The 18,849-nt window shown below is 44.3% G+C and overlaps 1 protein-coding gene across 2 annotated transcripts in view; it reads right to left on the bottom strand.

Annotated features, from left to right (window-relative positions):
• Positions 1-18,849, bottom strand: part of APBB1IP (amyloid beta precursor protein binding family B member 1 interacting protein) — a 108,639-nt gene that overhangs the window by 24,903 nt on the left and 64,887 nt on the right. For both annotated transcript variants that reach the window (XM_066385537.1, XM_066385536.1), the window contains exons 6-9: positions 16,930-17,007; positions 10,810-10,969; positions 9,193-9,314; positions 2,380-2,466 (exon numbers count right to left, since the gene is read on the bottom strand). In XM_066385537.1, coding sequence (XP_066241634.1) covers positions 2,380-2,466; positions 9,193-9,314; positions 10,810-10,969; positions 16,930-17,007 — 447 coding nt within the window. The remainder of the gene's footprint in view (positions 1-2,379; positions 2,467-9,192; positions 9,315-10,809; positions 10,970-16,929; positions 17,008-18,849) is intronic.

The raw sequence follows: 18,849 nt of genomic DNA on the forward strand, positions 1-18,849 counted from the left end.
GTTAATAACTTTTTCTTGGAATGGTTTTCTTACCCAAGAATAGAGGAGGGATTAATTAAAACTATTGTCTTTGAAAGGATGGTGCTTAAAGTACATTTTCTAGGTGAAGATTTTCCAATGTCAAAACCTGCACAGATTTAGAATTCTTAGTAAATTTCTTTTAAAAAGCAATGTAGTAACATTGCATATTATTCCATCTTCCACTCAGACTTAGTTTTTGCTTCCTATTTTATAACTTTCAACCTTTCATTCAGTCTCATAGAGGTAGAATAACTTTTAATTTTGCATCCTTCAAGTAAATTTATACCCGGCGCTGGGATGCATTTTTTGTCGTTGGTCACATTTCTCCCAATTTTCTCCAAATTTAGCTAGGATTAGTTGTCTTGTCAATCTTTTTAAAATGCAATCAGATTTTGGGGCCAAATAAAAAAGATGGACATTGCTGATTTTTCACAGCATAACATGCTTTGTATCAGTGTTCACATCTAAGCTTTTAAAACGTGGCTGAAGTCCCAGAACAAGAACTTCTTAGGCGATTATACCGACCGAGGCATAACCAGGCTCTGACTGACAGCAGCTGATGCTCAGTATTGACTGGTACCAGTGGCTGTGTGGCAACACGGCTCATAGCCCTGCCATGGCTGTTGGTCTCCACCACTACTAGGTGTGTATGCTCAGGACCTCAATGTCCTTGCTGCTGGGGACACCTGGTATCTTCCTTCTTCAACTCAACTTGGAGTCTGTTCGGCAAATGCAGAAAGAATGTCCCCATTCCCACTGTTGGACCTCCCTGGGAAATGCCCACTGTGATCTCGGTCTCAGGAACCAGACCTCGTTACGTGTTTCAGGGCCCTGGACATGGCAGTGGGTTCTGGTGCCCGAGGCACTGGTACAGAGCTGGGTGGGCCTGCAGGGAGCAGAAGCAGGTGCGGGAACCCGGGATAGACCCTGGCGACTGGGAGAAGGTGCTCCTTAGTGGCAGCAAACTGACACCAGGTGGGACTATGGGCCCCAACTCCTGCCCGCCCCCAGGTCTGCTGTTTTATCAAGAGAAACCCTGTTGGTCAAATAAGTTTGTAAATTGATATATATGTTTGCACGCTTATAGTTTGCATTGAGTGTGGGGGACAGGCTGTAAGCAGGCTGGGTCGTTATAGCCTGAGGCTTAGTTTTAAGACTAAGCTTTTCCCCACACCCTTGACTGTTGCATGATGTGGGGTGGTGCACTCCTATGAGGAATTCCATTATGCCTCAGATAAGTGACTTTGTATCAGAGACTTCCTTGTTTGTATATTGGATTAAAAGGTTTTGATTTCAATACTATAAAGTGGGGCAGACCGGGAGCTTGCTCTCTCTCAGTTCCTGCCATCACAACTGCAGGGGCTTCCCTGATCCCTTGCCCTTCATGGGAAAAGCAGGTTTTCTGCTTCTCCCTTGTTTTCTCCTGTGACTTGCCTGTCTTGGTGAGACATCAATAAACAGAATGGCCCACCATCCTCCGACTCCGCCATTTCTTTACCGTCTGCCCGAGTCCAATGGGAACCTGCATGTGAATGGCCACGATGGCAGCTCCTGGCCTTACAACTGGCGCAGTTGGCCATTCAAACCCCAACTCTGCTAACTCGGGAGAAAGTTATCAAGGGCAAAGAAAACCTGTGTGGCTCCAGTGTGCCTGCCCACTGGGGCCGAGCCCTGGCGTTCATCGATACTCCATGGTGAACAGAGCCTGGATCTGGGGCACAGCTACTACGTGAGAACTCATTAGGAGTTTCAAAAAATATCTACCATTTTCTGGAAGACACCCGGATGATGAGAATCACAGGCGTCTGCAGTAACCAACACACTGCTTCCACGGTCTCCCTGGTCTCCGTACTAATCCGGCAAGGTTCTGGAGCCAGGGTTTGTGGCCTTGCCCGGTAACACAGGGACATCAACAGGCAGAGCCAAGCTTGTCTCAGACGTCTAAGTTCAAGTCTCTGAGTGTTTAGCACACCTGGTTGTGCAAGGGCACCTGCCACCTCAGTGGGAAGCGGGCGTGGACAGCCTCGCGTCTGACTTCCGTGCAGCCCGAAGCCATGAGTCACAAGGAGTGTTAGGAGGTGAGTTTCTTGCAGATTCCTAACTCTCCCAGTTAAGAATTACTGCCCTATCTTCACAAAGAGTAACATATGTTGTCTAAAGCCATACTTTTAAACAACTGGCTCAAAGAACCAATTTAATGATCTAAATAGCTTACGTAATTTAGTAATAATGTAATTCTAACATCCCAAGTTAAAATTTCACCATGTCTCAGAATCACCCATTGGTCCAAGAATAATGTAAGAATAGATACAATTAACATTGGCTTATTTTCTTCTTTTCCACAAAATTAAAACTTACCTCAAGTAAGCATTCCTTATTCTTCGCATTCATTTTCTCATTGGTTTCCTTGCTTTCTTTTTTTCCTTTGTTATCCAAGTAAAAATTCTACGTAAAACATTAAAAGATGAGATCGGTTAGACTCCACCGCCACGCTAACTGCTGCAGGGGTGCACGGTCTGCGGGAGACGCACCTACAGGAAACAGGGCGGGAACTGCAGCGCATGCTGTCTGTCACCAACTGCTTCCCGAGGGGGTCATGAGTGCTGACGACCACACAACTGGGCAGAAGGAAAGTCTTCTTTTTCTCCCATAGTGCACCATCAATAGGAGGAAACAAACATGAGACCGAAAACACTAGCGAAGGATCCGACCTCATTGGACCGTTAGATTCCGTGATCTAGAACACGTGGCAACGGCTGGAAGTGGGGAAGCCCAATGCACTGGGGGGTGCCTAGGCTGGAGGGGAGAGGGGCATGCCCCAAAGGGAACCCCCTCCGGCTGGTGCTCGCCACGGAGCCTGAGGTTCTGACTTACCAAGAGAAGCTTGACATCTGTCTTTCTATAAATGTTGGCAAGTAATTTTAATTTTTAAAAAATGGTGTGTTGATGACAATGCAAAGTGGGCTGCCCAGCCATTCCTCAGGACACACAGAAGCAGAAAGGGTGTTTTACAGCAAGGTGGGGAAGTCCGTGGTCACAGAGCACCCCCAAACGGGCACTGTCTCTGTATATGTATGGGCCATATTGTGTTAATTCTGAACATCAATGAGGTGCATGAAACTAAATGTTAAATGTCTAAATTTCAAAAAAAAAAAAAAATCATGAGCATTGAAGGCCTAAATTTTACATCATCAGTCCAGCTGAAGTATCAATGCACAAAGTGATTATTATGAGTGACCACTGTCATGGGTGAGGACTTCTAGGTGAATTTTGTAAAATAATGAATGGAAAATGTATCGAAGGGGAACATACGCCTCTGGGGCACAGTGAATAAATGAGGGACCCTCCTGAATACAGACACAAATGTTTATTTGTACCATAGGAGTGCTTCTCCATGTGCACCCACCAGATCACATTGATGCCCAATAAAATTCATGGTCCTGGGTTCCCAACACACTGAAGTGAACCCCCTGAGTCAGAGCCTGGGAACCTGCATTCCAACGGTCTTCCTGGATGGCTTTTTATTCATACTGAATAAAGTTTAAAAACAGTATGCTGGACAGAGAGTTGGGAAGCATACTGCAAGCAAATAAAATTTGCAGAATTAGGGCATCTCCTAAAAACAATGCATTATTTAACACAGTGACTTGCTAACTTACACAAAGTGGGAAAGTCAAGTAGAATTCCTTCGATAATTCTTATTGAACTATCTTTTAATTATGTTTTCAAGGCTTTTAACTTTTACTTGTTGTTTGCAAGAATAGTTATCATATTGCAATTAGTGTGATTTTATATAAACTATTTTAATTTTACCTGATTGGCTGGAAGACTATGACAAGCCATGACAGCTAACATATATACACTGCCTGCCAGAACTCTGCATAGGAGCCTTGCATGTCCACTTTCCATTTGGTCCATTCGAGAACCCTAACACAGGTGTAACTGCTATTTCATCGGTCAGGAAACAGAAGGATCAAGTGATTGGCCCAAGGACAGTCTGTGCCAGAGCTTTGAGTTTTTCGTAATTTTTCTCAGTTCTAAATCCCACGGGAGAGAACCCAACGTGACCATGTGGATGTGTTGAATGCCACTGAACTGTACACTTAAAAATGATTTAAAATGGTAAATCCAATGTTATGTATATTTTACCACAATAAAAAGAAAATGAGATGACCTAGTCTTAAGGGGACGCAGAGAAGGCTGCAGCAAGCATACCTTGCTTGAGAGTCCCAGAAACATGAGTCACGAGGGAGTTGAAAGTATGAAAAGAACACAAGGAAGACTCCATGCACATGCTTTTCCTTTTTCCTTTTTTTTTTTTTTTTCAGGTGAGAGGGGGAGAGATAGGGAGATAGACTCCTGCATGTGCCCCAACCAGGATCTACCTGGTAACCCCTGTCTTGGGCCAGGGCTCGGATCAACCAAACTATTTTTAGTGCTTAAGGCCAATGCTAGAACCAGTCAAGCAACCAGCTGCAGGAGGGGAAGAGAAGAGAAGGGGGAGAGGAAAGAGAAGAGTAGCAGATGGGCATTTCTGTGTGCCCTGACCAGGGATTGAACCTGGGGTGTCCACATGCTGGGCTGGCACTCGATCCACTGAGCCAACTGGCCAGGGTCACATGTGCTTTACATTATCATCTGAAAAAAGTAGAGGATGGGTCCCCCAGGTAAGGGCCTTTTTATACTGTGAATGCCCCCATTTAATGAGGGTCCCTACAGGGTCAGGTTCTCAGCCATGTCTTTTTTCTCTGAGATCCGTCTTTTCAGCTTCTGAATAACTTTTTTTTTTTTTTGAGTGAAAATGCTTACACTGTGGTTTTGTTCTACTGAAAATGCAACAATATAAAGTAAGTCTGAGCTTCAGATGGGGGAGGGTGGTCCTTGGAAAGGACTGATCACCCTTGGGCCCGAACTTTCACCTGCCATGTGGTCAGCCAACTCACTTTGAGCTGCTGTGTAGCAATCAGCAGAAGTTAGAAGTTATTTCATTATCTGTGGCAAAAGCAACTGAGGACAATTTGAGCTGAATATGAGAACTTTAAAATAGGAAACGAGACTTTCAGTCACAGCTTGATCCCTTTTCTTATAGCTTCTGAAAATGCAAGATTTGGAGCTGTCGGACAGGAAAGAAACAGAGCAAGTACATTACTTATTTAATTATCACTTTCTTGGCCTTGGCCATGTACTCAGTTGGTTAGAGCATTGTCTTGATATGCCAAGGTTGTGGTTTCCATCCCCGGTCAGGGCACATACAAGAATCAACCAATAAAGGCGTAAACAAGTGGAACAACAAATCCATGTTTCCCCACCTCCACAGTCTCTCCCCACCTCCCCTCCTCTCCTCTCTAAAAAACTCACCTTCTTGGAATAAAGAGTAAATCGAGTAAACAGTTATCAGTCCAAAAATAAATATTTGTGAGTACCCTTTACATGTAAAATATGTCTGCTTTTAAGAAGCTTTCTGCCAGCCCTGGCCAGTTGGCTCAGTGGTAGAGTGTTGGCCTGGTGTGTGGAAGTCCGGGTTCAATTCCCAGCCAGGGCACACAGGAGAAGCACCCATCTGCTTCTCCACCCTTCCCCCTCTCCTTCCTCTCTGTCTCTCTCTTCCCCTCCTGCACCAAGGCTCCATTGGAGCAAAGTTGGCCTGGGTGCTGAGGATGGCTCCATGGCCTCCACCTCAAATGCTAGAATGGCTCTGTTGCAGCGGAGCAATGGCCCAGATGGGCCAAGCATCGCCCCCTAGCAGGCTTGCCAGGTGGATCCTGATTGGGCGCATGTGGAAGTCTCTCGGCTCCCCTGCTTCTCACTTCAGAAAAATATTAAAAAAAATAAATAAAAATAAAGAAAGAAGCTTTCTACCACATTGAGAAGATAAATACTAATAAATGACTGACAGATGACAGATGACTCATGCAGGGGTGGGCAAAGGAGGCTTACAGTCATGAGTATACAAAACACAAGAGTTTATTTTTGTATAATTATTTAGTAATTATGGTATTATTATTATTAACCTGCTGTTGCCCATCCTCTGCATATTTATATAGGGGGAGCTGTGGAAGATAGTGCTCTAATTCAAAAAGAGCTAGGTGCTACAGGTGCTCAGAGAGGAAGAAATCACTGTGGGCAAGGGTGGGTAAAGGAGACTTTAGAGAAGAGGTCAAAATCTGAACTAGGTCTCAAAAGATGTTCAATGCTCAACTAGGAGTAAAGGAATAAGGGAGCATGTGAGGCAAGAGAAGCATGGACAAAGGCCCAGAGGAAGTTAGGTGTCTGGACCACCTGTGCACAGCCGCCGGCTGGAGCTATGACTGACCCTGCACACCCGTGTAGACCAGACCAGGACTCCTGATGCTTCTCTTCCCTCCCTCTCCCAGAACAGCAGTGCTTAGTTCCCTGTCCCACTTAGGTTGGGTTTGGCCAATAGCATGTGGGGGGAAGGAACAGCGAATAGACAGTGAGCAGAGGACCTGAGAGGTGGTGGCATGTTTCCACTCACTCCCCTGCACCCCTGCCATTCACCATGTGAAGACTGTGTCACGAGTAGCTGCTGGGCTGAGGACAAAGAGATACATATGGAACCACCTGAATCTGACCCACAATCTGGAGCCAAGGACAGCTCACCTGCAGGCACAGGAGAGAGGAAGTATCTGCTGCCAGAAGCCACTGAGATTCTGAGGATGTCTGTGCACCAAACACTGACCACTACACACACCCACTCGGGCTGGTGGAAGGATCTGTGTACTGAAGCTGCGGGTAGACTCTCCTTAAAAACAGGAGCCCGTCCTGGGGACCGTAAATATGATTACTGACTTCCCGACCCTTCCAGCTGGGCCTGGGCCTGAGTGGTCAAGATGAATGTTGATGGGAGGGGAGGCCACATCTCTCACAGTGGCTGGCACCTCCTGGTCCTGAGAGGAAGGACGGAGTTGTGATTCTCCCTGTGCTCCTCACTTGAGCAGCCAGCAGTAAACCACAGCCACCACCAAATTCAGACAGTAAACTGAGCAACTGAAGGAATGGAAATTGCCTAAAATATCAATAGCGATGATTGTTGGAGGGTGGGGTTGTGGATGATTTAAATTTCCTCTCTCATCTTTCAACTTTTTATTTATTTTTTTTATTATTATTTTTTTCATTTTTCTGAAGCTGGAAACAGGGAGAGACAGTCAGACAGACTCCCGCATGCGCCCGACCGGGATCCACCCGGCACGCCCACCATGGGGCGACGCTCTGCTCACCAGGGGGCGATGCTCTGCCCATCCTGGGCGTCGCCATGTTGCGACCAGAGCCACTCTAGCGCCTGAGGCAGAGGCCACAGAGCCATCCCCAGCGCCCGGGCCATCTTTGCTCCAATGGAGCCTTGGCTGCGGGAGGGGAAGAGAGAGAGAGGAAAGCGTGGCGGAGGGGTGGAGAAGCAAATGGGCGCTTCTCCTGTGTGCCCTGGCCGGGAATCGAACCCGGGTCCTCCGCTCATCTTTCAACTTTTTAAAACAATAAATTGATATTATTTTTGAACTCAGAAAAAAAAAAGATGTTAAAAAGATAATAAGCAATACCGTGAGCAAGCAATCTTATGTTAACTGATTTTCCTAATACCTTCTCTGATCAAAAGGATTCTTCTGGCTTTGAGTAAGAAGATTGACCCTGTGAGTTCTGCAGTGCTTCTTCCTTTCCTGACACGCTCCTCAGAGCTCAGGACCCTTTTTGTTTTAGGCAGGCTCCTGGTCTTTGCGTAGTAGGGCTACAAGCTGGCATGACCCAGAGAACGAGGCCCTTGGGCCATAGCTGACTTCCCTTTGAACATCTGGCCCTTCCTGAGGAGGAGCACAACGCCTGTGGCTGCTCTCAACTGGGAAGAACTTTCCTAATGCCAGCAAGACTCAGAAACAAAGCCGCTTCATGAACAAAGTTGCTGTGATTAGGATAGCAAGGTCCTACCGCTCCAACACCCTTTACCCAGCAGAGGCAGTGCCACCGGTAAGAGGGGCGCCTCTTACTCACTATTCTTAGAGACTCGATGTGGAGGAAATGGGCAGTGGTGGTCCTGATTGTGACTTCCCAGTTTCAGCTGTGTGTGTGGTTGTTCAAATAGAGACCACATTTCTCAGCTTATCTTGTAGCATGAAATCCTCATGTAACTAAGCTCTCTGGCCAGCGGGACATAACAAGGTGAAAGGGCCACTTCCAGGTCTGTCCAGGAAGAAGCTGGGATGTGTACTCCCCTGGCTCTCGCCTCTCCTACTGCGACTGGCAAGTGGCCAGGTGGGAACTGCCGTGGACCCAGAGATGCAGGCTGCATGCCGAGGAGGGCAGGGCCATCCTACGAGATCTTCAACCTATGTCTGCACTGGTATGTGAGGGAGAGAGAGCTTCTAGCTCAGACAGCACCCTGATTAATATAGGGATTGAAGGTAGTTATTGTTTGAGAACTTTGTACTTTTATTATTTGGTATTTGTCACAAACAACAGCATTTAACTCCTTTGTTGTCAGACCTGCCACCATACAACCCAGAGAAGACTCTAGAGAAAACCACAGCACAGGGGAAAGAGCATTTTCTCATGAGGAAGGTGCTCCTTCTGACTCTAGTAAATCAGACTTCATGTCTGTGTTTAATATTCGTTGACTTTCCTAAAAAAAAACAAACAAACCCCAAAACCTGACTTAATGACCCCCATGTAATTACAGTTGTCTGGAGGCCACAGTGTAAAAAAGGCTCATACTTCTGTGACATCCTTTACACAAGACAGGAGGGAGCTTTTCGAACACGGGGAACGGTGCTGTGTATTATGTGGACTGCGGAACTGAAGCACAGTAGCCATGAACAACAAAGCAAAGAGCATCTTCAAAATATGAAGTGCTCATGGCTCAGAATGCATTGCGCTGCCCTGGGCTGATGCAGCCAGAGAGATAAGGATGCAAGAAGATTCGTCAGCAGACTGATATGCTTTGGCCAGTGAAACAAAAGAAAACAAAATGGATTTTTAATTTTCTTTCTGGATCTTTCAAGGGGTTTTTGTTTTCCATGTGGTCTAAGAGTTGAGCTTGTGTTTCTTTGAAAGGGATACATCTTTGGTATTTTATGAGATAATGAATGATGTGGTTAGTCCACATGTGACAATAAGAAAAGCCTCCACTCTTTACGTGGTTTAACAAGATACAATTTATCTTACCTGAGGGTCTTTAAATACAGCATATTTTCCCTTTTTCTGCAAAAATACCACTTTATTTTCAGTGTCCCTTGTCCAGTCTGATAAGACTTCAACAACATTTTCATGGTCTTCGAAAAACCTTTCTGAAAAAATAAGAAAACACGCTAGTCTTGAGTTAAGCACATGCCTACCTCTTCACACAGGTGTTTAGAGGCTCCTAACTCTTACGAGAGGTGACACGGGAACATCCCCGTCACTGATTTTCAGTGTCAGGTCTTCAACTTATTTTCCATAAAAAACACGGCCCATGAACTACACTATAGATATACACTCTAGCTATATCTACCAATATAGATAATGGTCAGCCACTGCCTTTCTCCATTTTAGCAGTTTTTTGTTTTTGTTTTTGTTTTTGTATTTTTCCGAAGCTGGAAACGGGAGAGACAGTCAGACAGACTCCCACATGCGCCCGACCGGGATCCACCCAGCACGCCCACCAGGGGGCAATGCTCTGCCCCTCCGGGGCGTCGCTCTGTAGCGACCAGAGCCACTCTAGTGCCTGGGGCAGAGGCCAAGGAGCTATCCCCAGCGCCCGGGCCATCTTTGCTCCAATGGAGCCTTGGTTGCAGGAGGGGAAGAGAGAGACAGAGAGGAAGGAGAGGGGGAGGGGTGCAGAAGCAGATGGGTGCTTCTCCTGTGTGCCCTGGCTGGGAATCGAACCCGGGACCCCTTGCACGCCAGGCCGACGCTCTACCACTGAGCCAACCGGCCAGGGTGATTTTAGCAGTTTTTACTGTAAATAGTTCCAGGTGGAGGTAAACATCTTATCTGTAAGGTGGTCCATGAGGCAATAATTGGTTTACACTGTGAATGAAATTGAGACATGCGATAAGCACACTAAAGACATTCCTCAAACTCTAACAAGTGAATGTCGGAACCAAGTCTAAACATAAATGAAGGCTTTCATTTTTCTATTTGACTTAGAATTGAAGAAAACTTCAAGAGGTTTGTTCAGTGTAGGGCACTTCCTCCAGAAAAACATTTCACCGAAAGCTTCTAAAATAGGCAATTCTACCAAGCTCTCCTGGGAGATCATTGTTCTGTGGGTGGTATTGAGAATGAGGAGTAACAGTACTTCTTGCTTTGTTTCTTTTTTTATTAGATCAGTTTCTATCAACAGAGAAGAAGAGGCTCTTTGAGGCAGAGCCTCTTCAGCTAGACAAAGCAGACCTCAGGTGATTGGGAGGGAGAAACTGGAAATGGACAGTGATGTGAGGCAGAGTTTAAAAAGTGAACTCTAAAAAGAGGCATTAGCTGAGGTATACCCTCCCACAATCTTCTCAGCTTGCTAAACTTGCAGTAAGAAGTATCACCTTGTCTCTTTCTTTCCCTTAGGAACCACTGGAGAAGTGACAATAATAACACTTGCATACCCCAAGGCCTGGCCACCTGCTATAACCTGAGTCTCCTCCCCACAAAGAAATGCAGAGGCATGAACTTAATCTGACAGAAGAGGAGTGATGTCTGGGAAGTCTTGATGGCCTTGGGCCAAACTTTTCTGAAAAATAGACCAAAACCCCAAATAAAGCAAACCCACAGCTTTTTAGAGTATAGCCTTTAGCTGAGGATGGAACTTACCAATTTGTAGCTCTGGGTATATTTCATAAAGACACCAGTCTACACTGCAGTCACAATGGGTTTTCTCAAAAAGGTTGTCTAGAACGTCTCGGGCCAACTGGCGCTCATCCAGCATCAGCGACTTCGTGCTGTTATCATTCATGTGCACCTTGACAACCAGCTGAGGATAAAGCCACAGAGCAACCACTAAATTATAGCAACTGAAGAAGGCCACCAAAATTTGGGGTTTCAAAGTTGCTATTGCTTTTGCTAATTTAAGTAAGAATGTGTCCCACGAACAAACTCAACATGAAGTCACACTCTGAACACTTATTTAAGGTGCTGGAAATATAAAGGTGGAGAAATCAGTTCACAAAAACAGAAAAATATACAATAAACAAAGTCCTTGCCTAGCTGTCAGAAACTAGGTGAGGGAGGCAGAAGACAAACAGAACCAAAGAAGCACTGACTTCCTGTTTTCCTTGTATCTATCTGTTACTTATTCAGGTTCACCCAGAGCCTAGAAGCATTTCTTGATTACAAGCCACACTTGTATCTTTGTAATCTATTCTTCTCTTTTGCTTAGCTGGAGTGGGGTCCCTTTTCATTGCTATCCAAGAGTTCTAAGACACTAGTAAGACTTTGTTGGTTAGAATACAATTATTATTATTATTATTATTATTATTTTTTTTGACAGAGACAGAGAGGGACAGATAGGGACAGACAGACAGGAAGGGAAGAGAGATGAGAAGCATCAATTCTTCGTTGTGGCACCTTAGTTGTTCACTGATTGCTTTCTTATATGTGCCTTGACCAAGGAGCTACAGCAGACCAAGTGATCCCTTGTTCAAGCCAGAGACCATGGGGTCAGGTCTATGATCTCATGCTCAAGCCAGCGACCCTGTGCTCATGCTAGTGAGTCCATGCTCAAGCTGGCGACCTTGGAGTTTTGAACCTGGGTTCCCGCGTCTCAGTCTGACACTCTATCCACTGCGCCACCGCCTGGTCAATCTAGCCTACAATTCTTTGCAGGCAGGCAGTGCACAGCAACAGGGAGTCTTCCTGAGAGCCAGGTTGTGTATCACAGCAGAACACGGTAGAGATTAGAGGTGAAATAAGGCGGACTGAGAAATAAGCGATGGCGGCTTATAGGCAGATCAGTGATCTAACTCAGTGGTCCCCAACCTTTTTTTGGCCATGGACAGGTTTAATGTCAGAAAATATTTTCATGGACCGGCCTTTAGGGTGGGACGGATAAATGTATCATGTGACTGAGACAAGCGTCAAGAGTGAGTCTTAGACGGATGTAACAGAGGGAATCTGGTCATTTTTTAAAAATAAAACATCGTTCAGACTTAAATATAAATAAAACGGAAATAATGTAAGTTATTTATTCTTTCTCTGTGGACTGGTACCAAATGGCCCACGGTACCAGTCTGCAGCCCAGGGGTTGGGGACCACTGATCTAATTGACTTTTCATTCTGTCTGTAAAAATTCTACTGCACTGAATTGGTAGCCAAGTTGGTAGTTATTTCACTCCAAATCAGGAGGGTTTTGTGGGAGCAGCATTTATTCAACTCCAATACAGACATAAAATTTTGATGGCTTTTCCCACACAACCTGTAAAAGTTATTAACATTTTTCATCCTCAAGAGAGACTATAATTCTGATGCAATACAACAAAATTAATTCATGAAGGAATGCAGCTAGGGTCTGGGTTTTCTTTGACACGTGTGTATTTGTAGCATATTTTTTAATTAGAGTAGTTTGTTATCTATGAGTGCTACAGGTTATAATAGTGGTATATATTCAGTCTTCAGAAGGAGCAGTGGAAATGTGCTTACTACACTGATCCTACCTAATTAAGTGGGAATTAGTCTAGCTGGTCAATCAGGTTAGGGTCTATCTTCGAGTGCGGAGGGGGAAGGAGAGGCTACTCTCTCCTTCCAGATAGTCACGGCACGGCGCGCACCTGCAGCCTGCGGTTGTGCCCCAATACTCCCACACAAAGGTGGTAGAGAAAACCTGGAAACATCATCAACCACAGCCATCTCTTACTTGCTTACATCTCCATCCTAACTTGAAAAGAGAAGTGTGAAATATAGCTCAGGACAAGTTCTGCCTGTTCTGTTTGCCTAGGGTGGGTCACGGTACTTCACAAATGAAACTTAACATTATTTGAAAAGTGATTATATGGAATGGAGAGAGAGGCCCAACAATTGGTAACATATCTTCCTCTCCACAAGTCTGGGTTAATTCTGAGCAGCTGGGAGACTGCTCCACCTAGTCTGATCGTCAGAACAGTATGTTGTTCACAGAGTGGAGGGGCAGTTCCTGTGGACTGTTATGCAGAGTTACTAATAGCAACCGAAGGCGTGGGTGGTGACAGAAGTCTGGGTTAGCCACAGTAAAGATCACAAGGTGAAGCTTCATGTAACGGTGCCCTCTCTTCCCAAGAGTCAAAATGTAGAGATCAGGCAGTAAAAGTGCATTTCCCATTCCTGGGACCATGCAAATGCAGGCTTGCCTGAGAACACTTTATTCCCCTTGAAAACCTGTAGCCCAGAAATCTCTAGTTGGATAGCTGCTTTTTTTCCACGTTTGTTTTTTGATGGATTTAAAATCATGGGTCCAGTGTCAAAGACACATTCACCGGACGTGAGAAGTGAGGCCTGGAGGGCTGCATGGAAAACCAGATATTCCTAAATCAGTGTTCTTTACGAGGATTTATTTTCGTGGAAGGCATACCTGCTGCTCTCTGCTGAGAATTATTGGTATAAAGCAGCGATTTTCAACTTTTTATCTCATAGCACACATAAACTAATTAACTAAAATTAATTTTCTTAAATTAATTTTTGGTGTGGTTGCAGCACAACAAAAATATATACAGTATTTTGCCAATCTGATGAAAAACTCGGTATAATTTTGATTCATTCATGCCCAATAGCTATTGTTTTGGCTGTTGTGATTTTCTTTTTTTAAATTGACAATTGAAGGGGAAAGAGGTTAGTGCCCTGACTAAACAGTTAGGGATTGCATGGTTTAAAATTTTTTGTGGCACACCACTTAAAAATTGCTGCAATGAAGTAGCTGCACGTCCTAGGAAATTCTGCCAATGTGAGGGCTGAGAAGCCACCATCTTCCCGATAGAAAAATGATGTTTGACCACATTTCATTCTTTTTTTTTTTTTTGTATTTTTCTGAAGCTGGAAACGGGGAGAGACAGTCAGACAGACTCCCGCATGCGCCTGACGGGGATCCACCCGGCATGCCCACCAGGGGTGATGCTCTGCCCACCAGGGGGCGTCGCTCTGCGGCGACCAGAGCCACTCTAACCCCTGGGGCAGAGGCCAAGGAGCCATCCCCAGCGCCCGGGCCATCTTTGCTCCAATGGAGCCTTGGCTGCGGGAGGGGAAGAGAGAGACAGAGAGGAAGGAGGGGGTGGGGGTGGAGAAGCAAATGGGCGCTTCTCCTATGTGCCCTGGCCGGGAATCGAACCCGGGTCCTCCGCACGCCAGGCTGACGCTCTACTGCTGAGCCAACCGGCCAGGGCCTGACTACATTTCATTCTTACTTGAGAAAATAAAACATGTTGGTGTTTTCTTTCACTTTTATATATACAGAAAAAATAAACAACATAATTTGATGACGAAAGGTTTTTTTTTGGCAGAAACTGCAAACTAAGTTTCATCCACATGTAGTTATGAATGTCCACAATAATAAAACTTAGAGAAAAAAGAATGAAGAGAAGGCTGGTGACTTTTAGCAAGAAGAATGACATTTATTATTTTTCACAGCTTCCACCTCATTTGCAAGCTGAAGTGTCTACACTAACACACAACACCGCTAAATCACAGTTACGTGACTTAACAAACTAAGTACATTTCATATTCACACCATGTGATAGAAGGTAAAATGATTTAAGAATGAAAAAGCTTCCCTTTTCTAATCCATTACAGCTGCCATTTTCAACTGGTGTGCCAAAAACAAGAATTTTTAAACATGCAATACCTGACTATTTAGTCAGGGGCACTGACCTCTTCTCCTTCTTCACTATGTGCGATGGGGCCACTGGAGGCCTTGGAGCAGGGGGACAGAAGATAGGGTGGGGATGGGAGCACACAAGGAGAGGCTGATTGCAGCAACAGGACAGTTCACCAGAGTCACAGGAAAGACCATGGACTCTATGTTACAGGTTCGTGCAGGCAGGCAGGGAAGTGCAATGGGCAGTAGTGCCACCAGGTGGGAGAACGTGGATGAGGAAGGAGGTATTGGTTTTAAAAGAGGACGAGGGAGACACAGTCTCCTGGGTGAGTGGAAGAGTGACTGGACTGGGGAAGCTCCAGCCACACTGAGGGCCCAGGCTGGGGGGGAGCCCAGGGGAGCTGGATGGAACCTCCGGTCACAGAATGAGTCCGAGGGGAGGGAGGGCCAGGCAGCCGAGGATGCAGATTTTCAGTTGATCATGGAATTTTAACCACAGGTAGAGAACAGGTAAGAATAATGGTAAGTTCATGCATGTTTGGAATGAATAGAAGCAGGTTGATGAGAGAAGACTCATAGATGAACTTTGAAAGACTGGATCCAGGGACAGTCATGGAACATTTATTGACTATCAATCAACATATATTAAACACCTTTACTTAAAAGACCATGAACGTAAAGTCTAACGCCCGACATGAAAAGCACCAATTCACCCAACTGCATGTGAAAAGCTCTTAGTGAGTCTCAGGGATGCCATATGCTTCAGAAGTTGAAATAAGACAAAGACTCTTTTATCTTTCTCTTAATTAGCTATTATTAACTTAAATTAGGTATATGCTTCTACTAAAGTTAAATAGAGGTGTTTCTATTATGATACAATGTACGTACTTTTGAAAAACCCAAGCTTTACAAAAATGCACAATACAATTGTAGGCTTATTGGAAAGTAGGTTAGGGACAGGTTTCTCAAACCTGGGCAGCTCTGAAACCAGAGCACTGGCAAATCATTATTTGGCACATGGGGAGGTATCTCAGGCATCCAGGGCAGGCAGCGAGGCTAGAGGCTGCTTCAGGGAACATGAAAAATGCACAAAAGCAATCACTGAAATGCTGAGATGGAGGCAAGGCCAACAGAAGCGGAACCTGAGTAAGGCAGGCCCGGAAGGTGGTGGGCCCGGAAGGTGGCGCCACCTACTGGTAGCGAGTGGCTGAGCAGAACCAGAGAGGGCTTCCTGGGGGTGAGGGTGCCCTGGGTCTAGAGACTTGAAAACTTCCACATTTATATTAAGATAAGTCTCCTATTTATCTATCACAAATGAGCTAACTGATGTCATAGAAAGATTATCTAAATTTATCTTTGTCCTTAAAGTTTTAAAAAATTACAATTATTTGGAAAACACCACTTGAAATTTAAGTATAATGACCCAGCGATTCCACTTTTAGAAATCTATTCAAAAAAACCAGAAACACTAATTTGAAAGAATATATTTACCCCTATGTTCACTGCAGTGTTGTCTGCAATAGGCAAGATCTGGAACTAGCCCCAGTGCCATCAGCAGACGAGTGGATAAGAAAGCTGTGGTGCATTCACACAAGGGAGTACTTACAGCCAGAAGAAGAAGGAACTCTTACCTTTTTCGACAGTATGGATGGCCCTAAACGGTATTATGCTAAGTGAAATATGCCAGTTAGAGGAAGACAAATACTATATGATGATTTCATGTATATGTGGATTGCAATAAACAAAATAAACTAACAAGCAAAATAGAAACAGGTTCATAGATAAAGAGCAGGCTGACGACAGTTCTTGGGTGGGGGGGGGGTGAAGGGATTGAGCAAAAAAGAAAAAAGTAGAAAGAACCCATGGACACAGACAACAGTGTGATACTTGATGGGAGTGGGTGTGAGGGAGGTGGAGGAGGGTAGAGGGGATCAGTGGTGGTGGAGAGAGACCTGACTTGCGGTGGTGACCACATAATACAGTGTAAAGATGATGTGTTCTGGAATTGTACACCTAAAATCCATATAATTTTGTTAACCAGTGTCACCCCAATAAATACAATGAAAAGGATAAATTGTTCAAAAATAAAATAAATAATTAAGTATAATAAAATGTCATCAATATAACTGCCCCATGCAAAAATGATTCAGATTTACCTTCTTGACCTTGGCCTCTTTCAGCTTTTCCAGCGCCAGCTTAATTTTATCAGCCTTCACCTGGGCTTCTTCTTCCTCCTGGAAAATGGCAGGACAGTCAACACAGTCCACTCAAGAGCAGCAGCGAGTAGATACCTGTGCCATCGCTAGTGTCTTGCTTACTATGTTATGAAAGGCTGTGTGATAGGCACCAAATTTTGCATGACCGATTTTCAGAATTAAGTGATTATGACAGCAACTTCCAGCCCAGAAACATAGAAGGCGGTCACCCTTTATATCAAGGAATATTGACTGAAAAGATGAAATAATAATGCTAACAGAACTTGACACATTTGGTTCACAAAAATTTCTGCCTGGCTCAAAGCTGGGGTCCAACTGAGGAATCTATAGGTGGAGTTCAAGGGATTTCAGCACTTTCAGAAATTTTATTTACACACACACACACACACCATTTTAGCCATTTTAAGTGTGCATTTCAGTGGCATTAAATAATTCATTGTTGTGCAATCATTAGCACCATTCATCTCCAAAACTCTTTCCATATGAGGTGCTTAGAGCAGTTACTTTCATAGAGTTAGAAGGTAGGCTAGTAATTGCCAAGGGCTTCAGGAACGGGAATCGGGAGTTATCATTTATAGTAGGTACAGAGTTTCAGTTTTGCAAGTTGAAATTATATGCATTCTTTTGGATCAATATGTACTTTCTAAAATTTCTAGTTTTCATTAGATTCCTAAAGGAGTCCTCGATTACCCCAAAGTTAAGACTTAGGTTCAAACTTAAACTTGTAATTCATCAAAAAACACTGACAACCACACATGAGCAGACAGAATTAAATATGTTATGAGTCCCTAACCCTTTGACTGTTGCAAGTTCATATTCTGAGAATAGGATTATTGATGCTCTCCTACTTGTATTTATAATGATGAAGAAATGAGCTGCTCTGGTTACATTCTAATTGCTTGAAAGTAGATATATATCTTTTTCCACTAGTGCAGCGGTTCTCAACCTTTGGCTTTAGGCGACCCCTGTGTTTTGGTCGTTCGACCCCTGCCAGGGTCGTGACCCACAGGTTGAGAACCGCTGCACTAGTGGCTCTTATTTATTTATTTATTTATTGAGCCACAAACCCCTTTTGAGAATATGTTGAAAAAGATGAAGTCCAAAAAGCTTCACATATGCATTCAACTTTGTATATACTTTTAGGGAATCATGGCCTCCCTGGCATCTTCACGAACCCTATATAGTAAGAGAATGCCTGTTAGGATGGCTATTATAAAAAGAACTAGCGAAAAGTGTTGGTGAGGATGTGGAGCAAAGGGACACTTGTGCACTGTTGGTTGGAATGTAAGTTAATGCAGCCACTGTGGAAACCAGGATGGAGGTTCTTCAAAAAATTAAAAATAGCTCTACCAGATGACCCACCAATTTCACTTCTGGTGTTTATCCAAAAGAAATAATATCACTGTTTTGAAGAGATTGGCACTCCCATGCTCATTGCAGCATTAGTTACAATAGCCAAAACTTGGAAACAACCTAAGTGTTCTTTAATGGATGAGTGCATAAAGAAAGCAGGTATATATTTATAAAAAGCTGTATATATAAGCACAATAGAATATTATTCAGCCATAAGAAAGAAGAAAATCCTGTCATTTATGACAGTATAGATGAACCTTGAAGGCATTACACTGAGCTACATCAGGCAGGAAAGACAAATACTGTATGATTTCACTTGTATGTGGAATCTAAAACAGCTGAACAATTAGAAACAGAGAGTACAGGGATGGCTGCTAGGGCACGGGGGGTGAGGGAAATAGTGAGATGTTGGTCAGAGGGTACAAACTTCCAGATATAAGGTAAATAAGTTTGGGCACCTAATGCACAGCATGGTGACTATAGCAAAAAATACTGTGTTACATACAC

This window comes from Saccopteryx leptura, chromosome 5 (assembly GCF_036850995.1).
Source record: "Saccopteryx leptura isolate mSacLep1 chromosome 5, mSacLep1_pri_phased_curated, whole genome shotgun sequence".
Lineage (NCBI taxonomy): Eukaryota > Metazoa > Chordata > Mammalia > Chiroptera > Emballonuridae > Saccopteryx > Saccopteryx leptura.